Source organism: Notamacropus eugenii, chromosome 2 (genome assembly GCF_028372415.1).
Source record: "Notamacropus eugenii isolate mMacEug1 chromosome 2, mMacEug1.pri_v2, whole genome shotgun sequence".
Classification (NCBI taxonomy): domain Eukaryota; kingdom Metazoa; phylum Chordata; class Mammalia; order Diprotodontia; family Macropodidae; genus Notamacropus; species Notamacropus eugenii.
This window is the reverse complement of record NC_092873.1, coordinates 5,028,160-5,047,092: the sequence shown is the minus strand read 5'-3', so window position 1 is coordinate 5,047,092 and position 18,933 is coordinate 5,028,160. Positions and strand designations below refer to the sequence as shown.

Below are 18,933 nucleotides of genomic sequence, written 5' to 3'. Positions count from 1 at the left end.
ATGAAAAGAGAGAGAGAGCGAGCAGCTAGGTAGCACAGTGGAGGGAGTGCTTAGACTTAGAAAGACCTGAATTCAAATCCTGTCTCTGACACTTAATGACTGTGTGGCTCTAAGTAAGGAACCTAATGTCTCTTAACCTCAATATCGTAATCTATAAAATGGGGAAAACAACTGTACCTATGCCATACATCAGAAGGTTGTTGTGAGGATCAAAAGATAACACATGTATAGTGCTTTGCAAACCTTAAAGTGTTATAAAAATACTAATTATTGTTATTATTTTTCCAAAGGATTTCTCTATAAACTTTTGTTAGTCACTGTCAGTCACTGCCAGGACACTTGAATCCATCAAGGATGGGTTCTTTGTCATCTGCCCAACTCCTGTATGTACTTTCTTTCCCTACACCTTTCCTTCCTATTCCTGTTCTGGAAATAATACTTAAATCATTGTTAACATTGCTGCTAGGGAATGCCTGACAATCTATTGCCCCTAAGACTCCACTCACAATTTCTCTAATTGTCTAAACTGACACTCTTCTTTCCTTTATGTGTTGTGTCCTTCTTTAAAGAGAGAAACATTAAAGCTGGGGCTATGGTAAAGCTCTGAGTTAGTCTAGATATTTTGGAAAGCAAATTGGAAACATGACCAAAAAGTTACCAAACTGTAGAACTTTTAATCCAGGGGATAATATTAATAAGTTTATACCCTAAAGCTATCAAAGAAAGAGAAAAAGAACCCATGTGTACAAAAATATTTCTAGCAGCTCTTTTTGAGTTGGAAGAAAAATGCAAACCAAGGTGCTGACAACGTATTGGGGATTAGATGAGCAAATTTTGATGTATAAATGAATGTGATGGAATATTATTGGGTCTTCAGAACTGATGGAATGGATGGCTCCAGAGAAATCTGGGAAGACTTAAATGAACTGATGTGCAGTGAGGTGAGCCAAACCAGAACAATTTATACAATAACAGCATTATCAACAAAAAACAACATTGAAAAAACTCTGAGCAATGCAGTACAAAACCACAATTCTAGAAAACTGAAATTGACATATGCTACCCACCTCTAATAGAAAGGTGATAGATCCCAGATACAAAGTGACACACATTTACAGATAGAGTCAATCTAGTCATTTGTTTTGCTTGACCTTGCATATTTGTTACAAGGATTTTGTTTTTCTTTTCTTTTTATGATTAGGAGTAGAGTAAGAAGAGAGGAAGAATATGGTTAGGATGTGTGTGTTTGTCTTTCATCGCTGAAGAAGACCATGCCATCAGAGAAATGATGACATGACTTGCACTTGACTTTGTTTTGAGTGAGGGAGGGCTGTGCCAGTCATCAGCCTCACTTCTTCTCCAGAGCCATCTGAATCCAGTGGCCAGATATTCATCAGAATAGCTGAAGATGATCACAGAAAAGACAGCTTTGAGTATTACATCTTGAATTTATTGTACATTTAAAAATGAGACAAGTTTTGCACAATAGAGAGACAGGTAAGGATATTTTCTCTTGCAAGGAATTAGTTTGAAGTATGAGTAGTATTTGAACTCCATAAAAATAGGTTCAGTTAATTGAGGTCAATTGTCCTGCATATTCAAAGACTGACTCCATTGGATATTATCTCCAGTGAGTATGCTAAAGGTGGGGTAGAGAGGCTGGACTTGGAAGTACATTCTTGTATTCTTTACTAGTTGTGGGTCTGGGGAAGGCTGAAACTAGTGGATGGCTTGAGCTCAGGAGTTCTGAAGTACAGTAACGCCAAAGACAATCTGAACTACTTCTGACCTTTGAGCCCAGGAGCCACCAAGATGCTAAAGAAGGGACGAACTCACCCATATTGGAAATGGAGCAGGTCAAGGCTTCTGTTCATACCTTCAATGGATGTGGGACCACGAGGGGCTGTTGAACTTCTAGTCTGGGTGAGACAGAGACATCCTGGTCTCAAAATAAGTGGACTGTATAACTCAAGACTGACACAACCTGAGTTAGAAATGGGGCAATTGCTGCAATCTAGGTGGGATGCTTTTCCACTGATGCCAATCACAAGGCATGGCATTGAAACCAAGGCGCCTCACTGCTTTGTGAGAGTTCTCATTCATGTCTTCTACATGAAGATAAAAAGGAATCTTGTTTTGTTGAAGATATTTCATGTATGCATTCATCATCTGCCCTAGTTTGCCCCTGCCTTGATGTTCTGGCAAAGTACAGGCCATCCTCAATTCACATGATACTTCCATCACACTCCAGGATATGGGATTCCCCTCAGGACTGAGCAGGCAATATCCAGGAAGCTTCTGGATACAGTTTTTGATATAGCTCAGGCTCTTCTCATTCTTTCCAAATTTCCAGTTGTTGTTCACCAACTCTGAATGGGAGACATCCAGGAAGGTAGGTTTGAGGTTAGCGACTTCACTACAAAAGAATATAATGAAGAACAAAGGAAAATGTTACTTCCATTGCCACTTATTTGTCAATGACATCACATATTTGTCTCACTTTTGGGCCTTCTCCATGTTAGTACCCTCTGACTCTCATGTCCACCTCTCTCCTTTCCAAGGATATCATCTTCCATTGACTTCCTACCATTCCTTTAAGTCCCAATTTGAGTGACGTCTCCTTCATAAAGCCTTTTCTGATCCCAATGTGGTCTAGTGGAAAGTAGACTGACTTTGGATTAAAATCCTAACTCTCTCACTTACTGTTTGGTCAAGCGACACTTTGGGTCTTTTTTTTCATGTACAAAACTAAGGGACCCTTAAGGTTCAGACATTACACTTGTAGATCCAGGATCTCTCAGTTGGGATTATCTTTTACTTACCTGATTTCATTTTTCTTTGCTTTGTTGTTATTCACTTACCATATTTTATCCTTGTGTATTCATTAGAGCAGAATCATTAATCTTATTAACTTGTAAGTTTCCTGAAGGAAACAACAATTTCTTGTTTATTTTTTCATGTCTAACAGAGTCCAGCATGATAACACTACACAGTGTTTATTGAATGCCTTGTCAAACTTCCTTTTCAACACAAGTCATAACTTTGACATTCCTCAAGAGTTGTGTTGAAAAAAAATCAGTGTCTACTATGTGTCAGACATTGTCATTGGTGTGGGGTACAGACAAAAACAATCCATGACCTCATGAGGCTTAAGTAACTCCTCTGCCCACATGAGTTTGGCAGGCTCTGAGGGATAGCCTATTGAATCTGTGTGCTATAAATGAAAAAGGAGATGTGACTCCTGATTGCCTGAGAGAACACTGAGTATACCGTGTAGCTGAATGAAGACAAAAGGGATTTCTTTAGATAACTGGAAGACTTCAAGAGACAGTAGAAGAAAATGAATAACTGGAGCCTGAAAAGCCTCAGACAATTTAGAAGAAGTTGTTTGTTCCTCCAGTATGTCTCCTGCAATCCTAGATTGTACTAATACAGATTGCTTTTGATGAAATGTGAAATCATTCTCTCTCTTGGCCTGTGGACCAGGGCATTTTTATGTTTAGATAGTACACACACACACACACACACACACACACACACACACACACACACACACACACACACAGAGTAAATTGGCTGAGGCAATTTTGTGGGATTCAACTATTTGCCTTTTCTACTACTGAACCTATTCAAAATTAGTTGAACTGATCTGAGGCTAACTTTTGCTGGTCCTATTCTTAGCTTACCTAGATGTTTGGACTTGGCAAGACTTGAGTTCCCATAGTCACTCAGGCCTACATCCATGCCATAGGGGGACATGAGATTAGGATCTTAATGGATGATCAGAGGTACTTAATTTCTTATAAATCTTCATTTCATGCCACAAACCCCAGATGATGAAATTTAACTCTTTGATTAACAACAATCCAGGATATAATATTAGAACAGGAGGCTATATATGTGCCTACCTCCTAAACTCTTCAGTGTTTTGGATAGTTGCTTCATGAGATCTTCTAAATATTCTCTTATTGGAAGACTTCAATTGCAGAATATCTTCGGTTGTATAGAGAACCCTCTTGGAGTAATCTATTTGTACTGCCTTTGAAACTGCAACACTTTGTATTTTTTCATTCAAACCCTGTTGGCAACCTGGGAAGAAAGGAAGTCAACAAAGTCCTTGCTCTAGTTGTTTCTGTATCTTCTGAGAGATTTCAGCTTAATTTAAATAGCATTGCATTTGTAATGAGACACTGTGGGTCAAAATTCCAACTCTATTATTTTCTTGCAAGTGATTATGGATAAATACTTTCCTCTCCTTGGGCCTCAGTATATCTCCCTTGTAAAACAGGTTCAACTAAATGATCTTTAACATCTTCATTACCCCTAAATCCATGATCCTATTAACTCCTCTAATTCTCTCTGGTTCTAAATCTTACTCAAAAAGTCAGGACACTGGGACACACATATGTAAGTTTAACAGGATATAAGCTCTTCCCTGCCCATTAATAGACCTCATATGAAGACCTGTTGCAGAGCCAATTAGGCTGTGGGCCACAAGAATTCCCATTCTTTTCCAATTAAGTGCTGATTTCCAAGTTTCTCAGCACCTATCCCATTAGGTACTGAGTTTTTGGTTGGAAATGGTATGTATTGTATGGCTTAGAGGGAAAGGTGTGGGTGGAGAGAGAAGCAGGCAGAGAAAGGCACAGGCAGAGAGAAGAACTTGCCTAGGGGAAGTTGCTCACTGGGAGGCTTGATGGAAAGAAATGCTGGAGCTCCCTGGATTGGTAATGAGTACCTTACTAAATCTTGCCTTCTGGTGTCCTAATAGCAATGTTTCAAATAAATATTTTGGTTTTGTCTTGGAGGAGGAGAATTTATTATATTTTGTGAACAAACCCTGGGAATAAGTAGGCATATTCATAGCAACTGCTATGATTATCACATTGGCATTCCAACACATTAGACACTCCTGCAGACTGGGGGAATCACAGGTGCTTCTCCTTGTCTGGTCCTCTCTTACTCTAGATGAGCAAAGATACAAAGCCCCTTTAGCTTAGATTATGCTTTCTCTCGCATTTACTCCATCTTTACTTCTTGGCAATTTAACCGTCTCCAGCAGGCCTTGCTTCTTGTGCCATTTCTTTAATGATGTTTTTTCCTCTACTTTCACATTCGTTTCTCCTTCCCCAAGTCAGTAACATTTTCTGTTTCCTTATTTGCACCTAGTATCAGTATGTTTATTGATTGATAAGTGAGTTTCTGATGGAGCCACTATTTTCCAGAAATGCTCAGGCCAGCCACCTTCCCTGAATTTTCTCTTCTAGTACTATCCTTGACTCTCTACAGTGCATGGTACCCTACATATAGTAAGTGCTTAATAAGTACTTTCTGACTTGCTCATATTTCTAATAGATATTTACCTGTACCCTTCTTGTGCAGTTAGAATTTTAAACTAAAAGAATGTTTTCTTTGGGAGGGGACCTTCGAAAGAGTCTATGCAATCCAGTTACATCATTTTGAAAAAGGAGGAAATTAATACCCAGATCAGTGACTTGTCTAAATTTACACGGATAATTTGAGTGTCAAAATCAGAACTTGAACTTGATCAGAGAAGTAAGAAGAAAACTAGGGGAGATGAGTTTCATGGAAGCCAAGGAAAGAGAATAGTTAAGAGTAGTCAACTAAGATCTGTAAATGCCAATAGTATACAGACTTGAAACAAGACAACAAATTTAGTCATGGAAAGATCATTGGTAGCTTTGGTGACAGTGGTTTCATTTGAATGATTGGGTCAGAAGACAGAGTGCAAGTGGTTGAAAAATGGGAGGTAGGGAAATGGAAGAAATTAAAGTAGATGACTCTATGAGTTTGGCTATGAAAGGGATGAGATATAGGACAATGGACAGAGGAAGTTCAGACTTCCTCAAAATATTTTTATGGGCAGGAGAGACTTGTGCAAATTTGTGAATGTTGAAAAGAAATAGAATCTGAGGAAGGAATGAAGAGTGGAAAAGATGGATGGGGCAAATTCTGAGAGAAGAATAAAAAAGAAGACATCAAGTGCACAAATAAAAGAGTTAATTTCAGGGAAAAGAACTATCTCTTCCTTGGAGACTGAAATAAAAGATGAGAGATGAGGAGATGAAGAAAACAATGTTGAGGAACAAAGGAGGGGAGAAGAGAAAGTTCATAGTTGATATGAAAAAAATATTAGCAACAATCATGAAATCTTAGAGATCATCTACACCATGGCCTTCATTTTCAATGATACCAAAGTCTAGAAATAAGGAATGGCATTTGGGCTTATACACGGAGGCACTAACAATGTCATTAGTAGGGTCCAGGAAACACATCATTCTATCTCCCCTTCAAGTCCCACCTTTCAAGGATGTTACAATATAGTTGAATTTGCATTAAACATGTAATAAAGAAATTTTTGTTTGAATCTCAGCTTTTCCACTTCCAGATGTGTGACCTAGGGGAAACCATTTTATGTCTTTAGTGAGAGGGGTCCTAGTCTCAAAATAGACATAATAATATCTGTACTCCGCAACTCACTAGTATCTTAATTTTTGCTTCTGCTTCTTGTCCCTCTATCTTGTGTCTTTGCAAGATTGCATGGTCCATTCTCATCTTTATATACTAAATGCTTACAATGGTCGTTTTCACATAGTTGTTGGTTGATAAATATTACAAATTCCATTTGCTTCTAAGCAGTTACCTTGGATATTGAACATCTGATCCCAGTTGATGACTTTATTGGATTCCAGTATCTCTGGCAATCTCTCAGGAGTTTTGGTGAAGATGTGATAAGTGTTTGTGTAATGATCCATATCATCAGTCATCTCCTGTGCAGGATGGGTTAAAGGAAGTGGGATATCCGTGTCAAAGTCTGTCTTCAAAAAGGAACCTACATTGCAGATCAATTTGATGAAAGGGTCAAAGCCAAGGGACAGTTGGAAAGGACTTGAGTTTAGAAACCTCAAGAGGTGGAGGCTTAAATTGGGTGAGTAACTTCTCTAATGATAGATCATGATCCTTCCATATTTTAATAGATGATATTCCTGAGTTAATGTGATTGAAAATAATCATCTTGCAATGGTCAGCATTCTAATGATGGGCTGATCCTCAGGTACCACCACAGGGTTCATACTTGGGGCCTTTCTACCTTGGTAGAACTTCTCAGAGCTTGGACTTCTCAAGAACATCTTCAAGAACTCTGGCTCATCTTGATACCACCAAGAAATATCAGAATAAGATCTTTAATTGTAGATTATAAAACTTATTGGCAGTGCGGAACCTCAGACTGTTACTGAGCTCGGTGACTCAGGGCAAGATGTGGAACCTATTGCAGCCTCATTTTCCTCATGTGTAAAATGGGCATAATGAGCACACAGGGCTGTTGTAGGATCAAATGAGACAAGAGAGAGAACACTTTACAAACCTTAAACTTTCAAATAAGTGCTAGCTATCATCATCATCACCATTTATCATCATCATTTATGTTAACATTGTATCTTGTTCTGGTCCCCCTGACTCATTATTGCTATATTTAGTGTCCTAGACAGGTATTTGACTAAAAACTAAGAATCATCTGTTACAGACAGTGTTTTCATCACTGCTCCTTATGGAAAAGTGGAAGAAGAAATAGGTCTATTTTAGAAGTGAAAAAATGGTTAAGGAAATAGTGTCTGAGAAAAAGACTCATATTTCTGACCTATTGATGAAAAGACTCAAATATAAGATTGGTGGACTCTCAACCAGGATAGAATACACTTAATAATGGTGTGTGTGTACATATATCTGTATGTGTATTTATATAAATAAATGTGTATAAATACATATAGATACACATAAACACGTATGAGTATACATGCACACACATGCATACATATAAAATTCTATCTGCGTACATGCATATATGCCCAACATATTATAGACTGTGTTTATGTATTCACATGTATACACAGATGTACCAGTAATGCGTGTATATAGTGCATGTATATTATATTATGTGTGCAGATGTGCACATGTGCATATAAATTTGTATAGATACATATGACAAAGCTATGTATGTGCATATATCCATATGTGTATACACACACAAAATTCTATGCATGTATATGTATATATACAATGCATATTCATGTACACAATGCAATACCCGTGTGTATATTCACTTGGAATCTTGAGAATCAGATCAAGGAGTCTTCCCATCTCAAGATTCTTTTCATCATCTCCATGATCACTGTTCTTTACATTAAAAAGACAGGGAGAGGCATAAAATTAGCCACATTTAACTGATATCATGAAATGAGCAGGTAAGGCATAGGAGTAATAGTGAAAAGGGGCACAAAAGTATGAAGGGAACAAGGAATAAAAGCTGAGGATGCTGATGTTGAAAACCAAATCAACAGAAGGTCATTGAACAGAACGATGTATGACATAAAACTTTTCTTCCAATACTAATATTCTTTTAGTGATTCTCTATGACTAAGGATTATAGAACATTGCCAAAGAATCAAAATTGAACGTGACCCAAAGTATAGTGGAGAGACACCTGGATACAAAATCATTTTGTAGCAGACTATCAATAATGTATTTAGGCACCAGAGGAGGCATAATTCAAATGGATGTGTATGGATATGGATATATGTAATGCACAAATATGCATGTATATGTGTATTTGTATGTATTGTGATTATATGGATCAGGGGTAGGGAACTTTCTCATGCTGGATGGTCACATTAATATTTATATGTTATCAAATAAAATAAAAATATAAAAGATGGACAAAAATGTATTAATAAAAATAAAAGGATTTGTTCTGTAAAATTTGGGTTCATTCAAAATGCCACACTTAAAGACCTAGAAGGCCATATGTGGACTTAAAGTTGCAGGTTCCCTACCCCTGTCCTAGGCCTATGATTTCAACATGATCTTCCTCTCTCTTTCTCCCTTCATCGCTCTCGCCTTCTCTCCCTGATTCCCTCTCTCTCTCTCCCTCTCCATAACCATTCCCTAGACCTCTGATTTCAAAGGGATAGGGAACTAGTGATGAAGAAATTCACTTTATCAGTGCAGATTGGAAACTATTTTACAATTTTTCGCTTTAATGATATGCCTGAGGTCTGATAGTCAGTACATGTCAGAACCCAGATTTCCTGAATCTAAGAAAAATCCTCTATGCATTTTATTAGATATATTCATTTTCATTTTTGTTGTTCAGCCATTTCAGCTCATGTTCAACTCTTTGTTACCCCCTTTGGAATTTTCTTGGCAGAGATACTGGAGTGGTTCACCACTTCTGCTCCAGCTCATTTTACAGATCAGGAAACTGAGGCACAGAAGCTGAAGTGACTTGCCCAGGGTCACACTGCTAGTAAGAGTGAGGCCAGATTTGAATTCAGGAAGATGAGTCTTCCTGACTCCCGGCCCAGCACTCTATCCGCTGAGAAACTTAGCTGCCCTGCTTTCTCATTAAAAATATTTAATAAATGTTTGATCAGAATAAGGTGATTTGAACTTGTGGGGAAAAGATGGAATAATGTATAGAAAGCCCATATATTGCACTGACTCCCACGGAGTGTTAAGGCATTTAGAGAAAAGTATTAGTATCTTAGGAGGGTTTTTTTTTAAAGGCATCTTTTCTAGATGATTGATGGGACATCATACACAAGAATTGCCCAGGATGAGAAAATATAGATGGGCTGTGATAGACACAGTTGGAGGGAGGATTCGTGAAGCTGAGATTATGTATCCCTTAAAGAATCAAAGAAGCCTTGATGATTTAGCACTTCCAGGGTTTGGGACTTCCCTTGCTTGTACAGAATTTAGTTAGGCAAATATTTAGCAGTTAATGCAACGTAAGAGTTGGGTCTAAAGCACAACACCCTTTTTTAGCATCGATACTTTAACCTGATATCATAAGTGTGAAAGGTCCTTCAAGTTGGAATAATTTTTCTTGAGAATTATGTTCAAATAGGCTGAGGAAATTTGCTACACTTCAGAAGTCATTACCAAGCTAGTTAAAGCTGGATTGACTCAAAGAGGTGGGGACAAGCATGACTTGCCAGCACACCTGCGAGGAGGAACCACTTGGGGGAAGGAGAAGCAGGGAGGTCTTTGCCTAACCTTGTCCAGGACTCCTCCCTACCCCAACCCAATGGCCAAAAATTCTTGCCAGTCTTGAATGGTCTGGAGAATATGTGGACTTTCCAGTTTCCTATAGAACTACTATCAGTTTCTCTAGATTATCTGATGGCAGTGTCTGCATTGGGAATCAAGAACAGATATGATGTGGCTTCACTGTTACAAAAGGAACATAGCAAAAAAAAAAAAGACAAAACTTTTCTATGGCTATGGACAAGTTGTGTACCCAATAAATGGAAGTGAAGTCTGGGCTACAGTCTGTGCAATTGTCCATCTGTTTATCTTTTTAAAAGGTGTGATTGGAATTAGGACAGTTCAGTCAGTAAACTACTCTTCTGATGCCTTGTCATGATATGGAGGTAACCCTATTTCCTCAAAAGTTATGCTAGAAAAGCGTTGCCCAATCCAAGTGGATAGAGATTAGCAAATTGACACTGGTCAGGTATTTAAAAAGAGTAAATCCTTCCTCCAAGTATATTCCTTTATTCCAGAAAATGCTAGATAGTCAATGCTTGGAAAACTGGATGAAGTAGTAAAATATGGAATCAGAGGATTCAACTTTAACTGCTGGTTTTCCCATTTGCTATCTGCATGATCTTGTTTGTTACTCCCTCTCTGTTGGTCTCAGTTTCCCCATTTGCAAAATGAAAGGAGTAGGTTAGATGATTTCTGAGGTTCCTTGCAGCTCTAAATTCTTTAATGTTCTTGAGAGAACATGAAGATGACTGTAAAATATGTTTAAAACAGTGCTATTGATTTTGTTTTTAAGCAAAAAGATTTTCACAGTCAAACGCTGTTTCGAGGATACTATTTCAGCATTATTTCTGAGATAGTAACACTGAGGTAGAATAATTAAAAACAAAACCAAAAATGGAGAAAAGCTTAGTAAATTACTAGAAAAGAGTGTAGCAAGAAAGCAAGAGATCTGAATGAATACCCTGTTGGGGTTGGGGTTCGTCTTCTTTCTCAGAAGACCATGACATCAGGAAGGTAAATTGAATTTAAGTGAAGGAGAGCTGTGCGAATTCACCAGTCTCACTTTCTCGTCTACAGCCATCTGGGTCCAGTGGGAAAATATAGATCGCGACAACTGAAGATGGCCCAGTGATGACCTAGTGAAAGTACCTTTAAGGAGGAAGGCCTACTGGCACATTTACAGGAAATTCTCAGATACAGGAGAAATACCCAACCAGCGACACTGTCATCAACTAATACCAAGAATTTCAGAGGTGCTTTAATGGTACCCCTCATCTTTCTATACCTTCTAGAGAAGATATGGTGAGTTTTAGGTTGGAGAAGTGTTGTCTATTTCCCTGCTCTCTTCATCAAATAGCCCCACTCCAGCGCCTTAACTTCTGTAGATTATCTTCCATACCAGGAATGATCTGTTCTCTCACCTCTACTTCTTACAATCTTTTAAAAATTTCTTTCAAAATTTAGTTCAAGCTGCCATCTTCTGCAAGATCTTTCCTGATCTCCCCCAATTAATAGTGATCTCTCTTCATATCTTGCCTTCATTTTGAATATATTTGATAATGATGAATGTTGTCTGTCTCAGTAGAAGTCAGGAGCTCTTTTCATTTCTGTAGTTGTGTTCACAACGCTTAGCATGTAATAATTGGATAATAAATGCTTATTAATTGCTTGGTCCTACCTCTCTCTGAGGTCGGGTAATGACGGTCTGATAATCTGGCCAGGAGTCCACTAGAACTTCCAAGTTGAAAGGGTTTCCCCTATTTATGTGGAAAATGGAGCCATACACCTGTAGTAAGAAGACAGAGGCAGGTGAAGTTGGAGAAGCTTCATCATCTCCTCAAAGTTGTCAGGCATGGAAGTAAAATGGAAGTTGGACCTGGGAATGAGGAAGATGATAGCGCTACTCCAACGTCAATTGTGACTTCAATGACAAATGGAGACGTAGATGCTTACGTTTATTTATATTTGACTAATATCTCAGAAAATAATATTTTTCCTTTTCTCTGTACCATCTTATCACTTTCCAACATTCCTCCCTTCTCTTCCTGCTTCCCATGATTCTGTAGTCTACCATAGATTTCTTAGTAAGAGCCTGGAATTTCTATGTTGGATGAAAATGTCTCATCTCATCCTGTGATTATAGGAGAATATTAATAATTACAATAGCTTCTATTTCTATAACTCTTCAATCTTCAGTTAACCCCAAAAGGCTTATTTCTTGATAAGTTGTGCTTAGGATTGAAGAGGAGTAAGAGACTGAGCTGTGTTGCATTTGGGAAATTGCACGGCATGTTAAGTGGTGCTAGGCCGCTCCCTGCTACATAAACTCATCTCTTTATTTGTTAATATATTTATGTAGCTTTAATGTGTCTCCTGGTCTCCAGTTCATTGTCAACTACTGGAGATTACCACTTGAATATCTCATCAACATGGGCCAAGCAAGCAGAACTTCCACCCTAATCCCATGCCCTTTCCAAACTTCACTACTTTTGTAAGCCTCCTTGTCCTCAATTTTATAATCTGAGTTATCTTTCCTCTTCTTCCCCACCCACATCCAATCAACTATAGATTCTACTCATTCCTCCCAGAGATTCTATGCATTTCTCCACTCACATGCTGCTATCCTCTTTTATCTACCATATGGACAAGTGCAAACTTCTGGAGGATTAGAATTGTTTTATTTTTGTCTGTGTAGCTGTGTAGCAATACAGTCTAGCATAGTATCTGTTATGTAGTCGGGTTTTATTTAAATTGTCGAATTGAAAAATAAATTCTTCCAATGATAGTATATGGCTATAAATTGAGCATTATAAAAACTGTGGGTGAACTGAAGGACACTGGAGAGATCGACAATTGTTATAAATAAGCAAATAAGCAGCAGTGTATTTCCAATGTTGCCATACATGTGAAAGGAAACCTCTAAGAAATAGAAGAAAAAGGTGGTGGGTCACATATGTATTGAAGGCCATGAGATGGTGCAATAGATAGGGTTGAGCTATGAGTCAGGAATTCTGAACTCACATACTTCATCAGACACTTACTAACTATGTGATCCTGGATAAGCCATATACCTCCTGTCTGCCTCATTTTCCTTAATTTAAAAACAAAAATTATAGAAGCATCTACTTTTATAGTATTCTTGTGAAGATCAGATGCCAGGTTCCATCCCCACTCACCTTCAGGGACTCTGGGATGCTTTTGGCCAGGGATCGGTGTAGAGTCTGCAGCATCTGGGCTTCTCTCAACAGAAGCATTTTTGTGGTACTGCTCACCTCTTTGCCCTTTAAACCAAACACTGCGAACAAAAGGAATTAAGTAATTTTTCAAGAAAGTGAGAAAGTAGAAACAAGGTGAGTGATGGATGACACATGACCAAGAACATGAAGCTGACCTTTATCAACTTCAGTCTGATTTGACTCAAAGGCAAAGGGACTAAATTAGATCCTCCCATATTCAGTTATTTGGGTACCAGGGAAGGGAAATGCAGCTTTTCTGTGATTTCCTTTAGGGAATACAGGATGCCCTCTAGGATCATGGAAGTCTGAGGGTTACTATAGGACTAACCTTTGACACTCTGGAGGGTGAGGTTCCTCTCTAAGTAGTACACAAAACCCCAGGAGCAAACATTGCCTGATGAGAAGTGATATTTCCCAAAAGCACTCTGTATCACCATCGAGATGGTGGTTTTTGCGAGGGAGGAGTAATGATCTTAAGCATATTAATACTTCACATTTATTGAACATTTTATCTAGGGGCACCTATCTATATGTTTAGATGTCCCATGCTCATGTGAACATATATATCTTATAGGGGCAACATCCACATTTCACTGCTCCTTATTAAAGCCTTTTGATAGGTGTATCTGGAAACTTTTTCACTTTTCTCCTAGGGAAATTGTGATTCCAGCCTGAAGGTAAGCAAGAGAAGGGGCCAGGTTCATGAGACTGGCCATTCTTTCCTCCACAGAGAGTGGGTCCTAGGCTACTATTATGTTCATCTGTCCTCTAATATTTCTGGTCTATGAATGTGATTCTGGAGGTTCAAATGCGACAAAGTTGATGGTCCCTATTCTTTAAAGGGGGAAGGTGACTCAATCAGACTTGACTCCTTCCCACTATTTAACCCAGATGTGAGGAACCTGCAGCATGGAGGCCACATGTGGCCTTTAGGTCCCTGGGTGCAGCCTTTTGACTGAGTCCAAGTTTTACAGAACAAATCATAACCCCTGAAACCATATAAAGCATATCTTCTCACCATTTAAGCTTGTAGGCTCCTTAAAATACTCCCAGTGTCTAATATGTGCTTAATAGTAAATAATAAATGTTTCTCCATTTCTTTTGAGTCTCCATATTAGATATCTTATATATGCTTAAGGATGATTGATTGAAGTTCATTACAGCTGTGTCAAGTACCCAGGGGAGGTATTGTCAATTCAAGTTTTGAAAACTTTCTATCATTTATTTATTTAAATTCTATTTTATTTTTGAGTTACCAGTTATTTTATTTTAAAGTTAAAACAAACATTTCCATAACATAATATGATGAAAATAAGATTGCATATGAAACTGCAAGTCTATTGTTTACAACTTACTATTCCTTTTAAATATATAATAATGTTATCATGGAAATTTCTTTTTTGCAGAAAAATTTCCATTTTGCATAAGGGGAATGCAAGACTTACTGAATCAAGCTTAGCCACTACCTGGCCAAGCCAGCACTAGAGCCTGGGTCTTCTGACTCCAAGGCCAATGCCCTTTTCTATACTAGATACACAATTTTACCCATCCTCCCTCCCCACCCTGGCAGATATGGACTACCATTGTGGGTGTGCCTCACTAAAGGTTATTGATTATTCCCCCAAATGGTTGATTTGATTTGTGAAGGAATGAAAAAAAACAAGTGAATGAATGAAAAGGCATTTCATAAATGCTCACTACATGAACACTAGGGCAAAACTGCACAAGTGATACTATTTCCTGATTTCAAGAATCCTATGTTCTAATCAGGAAGAAAATACATAGAGAAGAATGGTAGCCCAGGAAAGGAATTTTGGTCTGTGGAGTCATGGCAATGAGTGGAGTCATAGGGCAGTTCATTAATGGTGATATTGATTTGGTTACAATTCCCAGAACAAAAGGTAGAAAGTAGAATATAGAGAAGGATATGTGGTAGGGAGATAACTGTGAAACATATTTGGATGAGAAGGTTGGCCCAGATATGATGGACTCACCCATTAGGACAGCATGCACTTGGAGTTCCAAGTGGGTGGGAAGGTGCTTGCAATGAATTCTAACACAGAAGATTTGGTTATAAGAAATTGTGAATAAGGATTAATAAAGAATTGCTCAGGTGAACTGTTATGATATTTCTCTGGCTGATGTCATGTAGGGAAAGTCTGTATGATGTGGCACAACTGATGTTGTCATGAAATATGATCAATGATCTGTGATCACAAATTAAGACAGACACTATAAGGTTCTGTATTTACCTTAAGGAAGACATCTTAACAATCATAGACCATTACCTTGGTGTTGTGAGTTGGGTTGTGGGCCTCAAAGGTAGCATGGCACTGTGCAAAGATCAGGGCTCCTGAAATCAGGTGATGTTGATTTAAATCCCACCCCTGGCACTAGCTTTGTGACTCTGAACAAGTTGTGTAACTTTTCGGGGATTGGGTTGATTGGATGACCTGTGAGGTGCCTTCCACATTTAAGACTGTGATCCTGGGATTCAGAGTTCAAATCTCAGCTCTATCCCTCTCTGTCAATTTGATCTTAGAAGAGAGACTTCATCTCTCTAGGTCTCAGATTTCTCAGCCATCAGATGAGGGAATTGGGATAAACAATTGCTTTGGTCCCTTTTGGTTCTGAACTTGTATGAGTTCATAAAATTGCTCATAAAATTCCTATTAGTTTCAAATACAGGTCATCTGCAAATAAAGACGTCAGGCCTAAAATGAGAGATCTCTGAAAGGGAGAATGATATATTTTCTTTTATATTTCCTCTCAGAGAGGCAGGAATAGACAGACTTGTCCAGTCTTGTGGCTGACCTTGGAATAGGAGGTTGGGGTTCATGTCTTGCCTCTGACATCTGCTGCCTTTGTGATATTGTGAAACCACTTATACTTTCAGCACCCCAGGAAAATCTATAAAACTGTAATTTATAGACCCAGTCTGCAGTGACAGAAGAATTCTACTACATATTCTTCACACCAATGAAATCACAGGTCTGGACAAAAAACACGCTTTATGTATAGTTACACCCTGAAAAATAATTATGCAAAATTTATATATATATGTACATATATATCTGTATTTATGTGTGTATATAAACGCACACACACACACACGCACACACACACACACATATATATATGAATTTTATGAGCAATGCTTATATAAGTTCAGAACCAAGTGGAGCCAAAGGGATCATCAAGGAGTGGGGAACCTGTAGCCTCCAGACCACATGTGGCCCTCTAAGTCCTTAAGTGCAGCCCTTTGACTGAATGCAAACTTTGTAAGACAAATCCCCTTAATAAAAGGATTTGTTATATGGAACTTGGGCTCAGTCAAAAGTTCTCACACAAAGACTTAGAAGAACCACATGCAGGTTCCCCAGACCTGGAGACCAATCCTCTCATTTTATAGTTGAGGAATCAGAGATTAAATGCCTTGTCTAAGCTTACATAACTAGTAAGCAACAGAATTGGGATTTGAACTCAGGTAGTCTGTGGTTTTAAACCGTAGGATCACTGAGGTAGTGCTGGGATGGACTTCAGAGGTCATATAAGTCCAACCCTCTTGTTTCACAGATAAAAAAGTTGAAACCCAGAGTTAATTTCCTTTTCTGAGGTGAAATAGGTAAGAGATGGTAGAATATATTACTAAATAAATATATGTTCTGCATCTATATATTATATTAAATATTATTTTTATTTACTATTTGGGGGGGAGTATTTGAGGTAAAGATTTTGTTAGAAGTGGGATTGATGTGCTGGAATTCAGGTTGATGACGGAATGAGAGCAGGTACTGAGAGTTCATTGAATAGCTACCAAAGTAGAATTATTTATCCTTAACATATAAAGGACATTCTTTTTATATATTACAGGATGCAGGAGAATTTAGATGAGGTAGAAGGGGCTCTTTATATCACTGTCTGGAAACATGGCCAGCAGAGCATGGTGTGGTGATCTGCTGGTGGTCTTGGTACTTCTGTCTGGTCTGAAGGCAGCACCCAGACCCACAAGGCTGCTCATAAGTGGGTTTTTTTCTGTCTTTAAGTGAACAGGAAGCTATGCCAATATATTCCAGAAAGCTGCCTCAAGGGAGGTACAGCTTAGGCTCTGCCCCATTCTTGGGTCAATCAGGTTCTGGAGAAAGATTTGTCAACTGTTAGGGAAATATTAACCCAGCTTGTGCTGTAGTGATTAGGAGAGAGAAGAGTGGGAAAAAGAGAAACCCTAATAGATACTGAGTGGGATAGGTTTAGTGAAGACTTCTCAGATTGTAATTCTTCTCCTAGGGGTGAGGTAAGGCCTAAAGGTTCAAGGTTACAATATTTTTAGAATAAAATAGTTCCATATAAGGATATAAAACTGTGTAGTGTATTAGGGTCGCAATGATTGGACAAAACTCACATAATTCCTCGATGTCTTCATTTCCAAAAGGATTGGTTAAATTTCATGTCTAGAATGTAAGATCATATTCTCAGCTAATGAGGATAATGGTCAGTGGGGGGAGGAGGGACTTGTGTTAGGGTCTATATATATCACTGCCCTTTTCTTTGTCTTCGGCTTTCCTATTCCTACAGGTTAGCCCCACTTCTCGAGAATCGAATAAATCTCTTTTCTGTCATCACTTTGAGAGGCCTCTGAGTAATTGATTTATGTAAGGACCTGAGCCATCCCACACAATACTGATTTTCTCATTGATGTTAAATTCATCTTTAATCACTACCACCATTTTTCATGGTCCTCATCTCTTTCATTATTGTTCTTTTACTAAGGGAACAATTACAGAACACACGTATGTCGTATTAAAAAAAAAAAAAGATTTGGTGGAGAAATGACTGTCATCTATTTAGGCCAATATAGCTACTTTCTGATTTGTTACTTTTCAGAACAAGAGCACTACTAATGTTCTGTTAAAGAAAGGGAAACTCGGGGATAAAGATGGTTGATGATTTGCCTAAGATCACAGAGTTACTCCAATGATCTAAGATCAGACTTTACTCCCCTAATAATCTACCATATATACATGAGCTCTGTCCTTGTGAGGAATTACTTTAAAAAAAAATACAATAAAACTATTGAACTCACCTAGAAAATGTAGGAATTCCAGAACTAGGGGAGAACAGCTGCCTTCTACCCAGTTGCTTAGGTTGGTTGGTTACAGTCTGACCCTTGTTGGAGTTGACCTTTGGCCAGGGAGAGTTTGATTCAATCTTTAACTAAATAAATAACTTTCTCTTTCCTATACTAAATAAGGTTGTTTTTATTAAATAGAGGTTGGGAGGTGGAGAGTAGGAAGCACATAATCTCTGATTCTAGTTATTTTCTTTAAAAGTTGCTTTTGTATGTCTCAGGAAAACATGTACTCATTAATTTCTGAGGATCTCACTGGCTCTTTGGTTCCTCCTCTGGGTTTTATCTGAAATCCTTTTATCCATATATATGTAGGATGTCATATAGAGAGCAGTGATAGAAAACCTGAGTGTCACCTTGGTATAACATTTGCAATGCTATTATGCTTAGGCCAGTTAATTCCCCTCTGTAAGCCTCAGTGTCCTCATCTTTTAAATGGGGGAAAGATGGCATATTTTGTTTTAAAAAGTTGTTATGAGGAATCAATAAACTAACCAA

The 18,933-nt window shown here is 38.2% G+C and overlaps 1 protein-coding gene and 1 pseudogene across 2 annotated transcripts; one reads left to right on the top strand and one right to left on the bottom strand.

The window, feature by feature from the left end:
- LOC140522072 (glycine N-acyltransferase-like protein 2 pseudogene) overlaps window positions 1-18,933 on the top strand; it is a 63,056-nt pseudogene that overhangs the window by 32,609 nt on the left and 11,514 nt on the right.
- On the bottom strand, window positions 1,429-18,497 carry LOC140524282 (glycine N-acyltransferase-like protein 2). 2 transcript variants are annotated; one of them, XM_072638701.1, is made up of 7 exons: window positions 18,391-18,474; window positions 17,710-17,758; window positions 13,248-13,366; window positions 11,750-11,857; window positions 6,665-6,791; window positions 3,909-4,089; window positions 1,429-2,416 (listed from the first exon to the last, which is right to left on the bottom strand). In XM_072638701.1, exons 3-7 carry the CDS (start codon window positions 13,323-13,325, stop codon window positions 1,990-1,992), a joined length of 921 nt encoding a protein of 306 aa, XP_072494802.1. In that variant the 5' UTR covers window positions 13,326-13,366; window positions 17,710-17,758; window positions 18,391-18,474; the 3' UTR covers window positions 1,429-1,989. The 2 variants fall into 2 exon arrangements, with proteins under 2 accessions (XP_072494802.1, XP_072494801.1); XM_072638700.1 differs by lacking the exon at window positions 17,710-17,758 and having other exon boundaries at window positions 18,391-18,497.

Coding starts and splice junctions, on each gene's coding strand:
- LOC140524282 (XM_072638700.1), bottom strand. CDS start 13,325: ATGCTTCTGTTGAGAGAAGCCCAGATGCTGCAGACTCTACACCGATCC. Junction 11,858..13,247: donor GCATCCCAGAGTCCCTGAAG/GTGAGTGGGGAT, acceptor TTCTTACTACAG/GTGTATGGCTCCATTTTCCA. Junction 4,090..6,664: donor TCAGATGTTCAATATCCAAG/GTAACTGCTTAG, acceptor CTTTCTTCCCAG/GTTGCCAACAGGGTTTGAAT.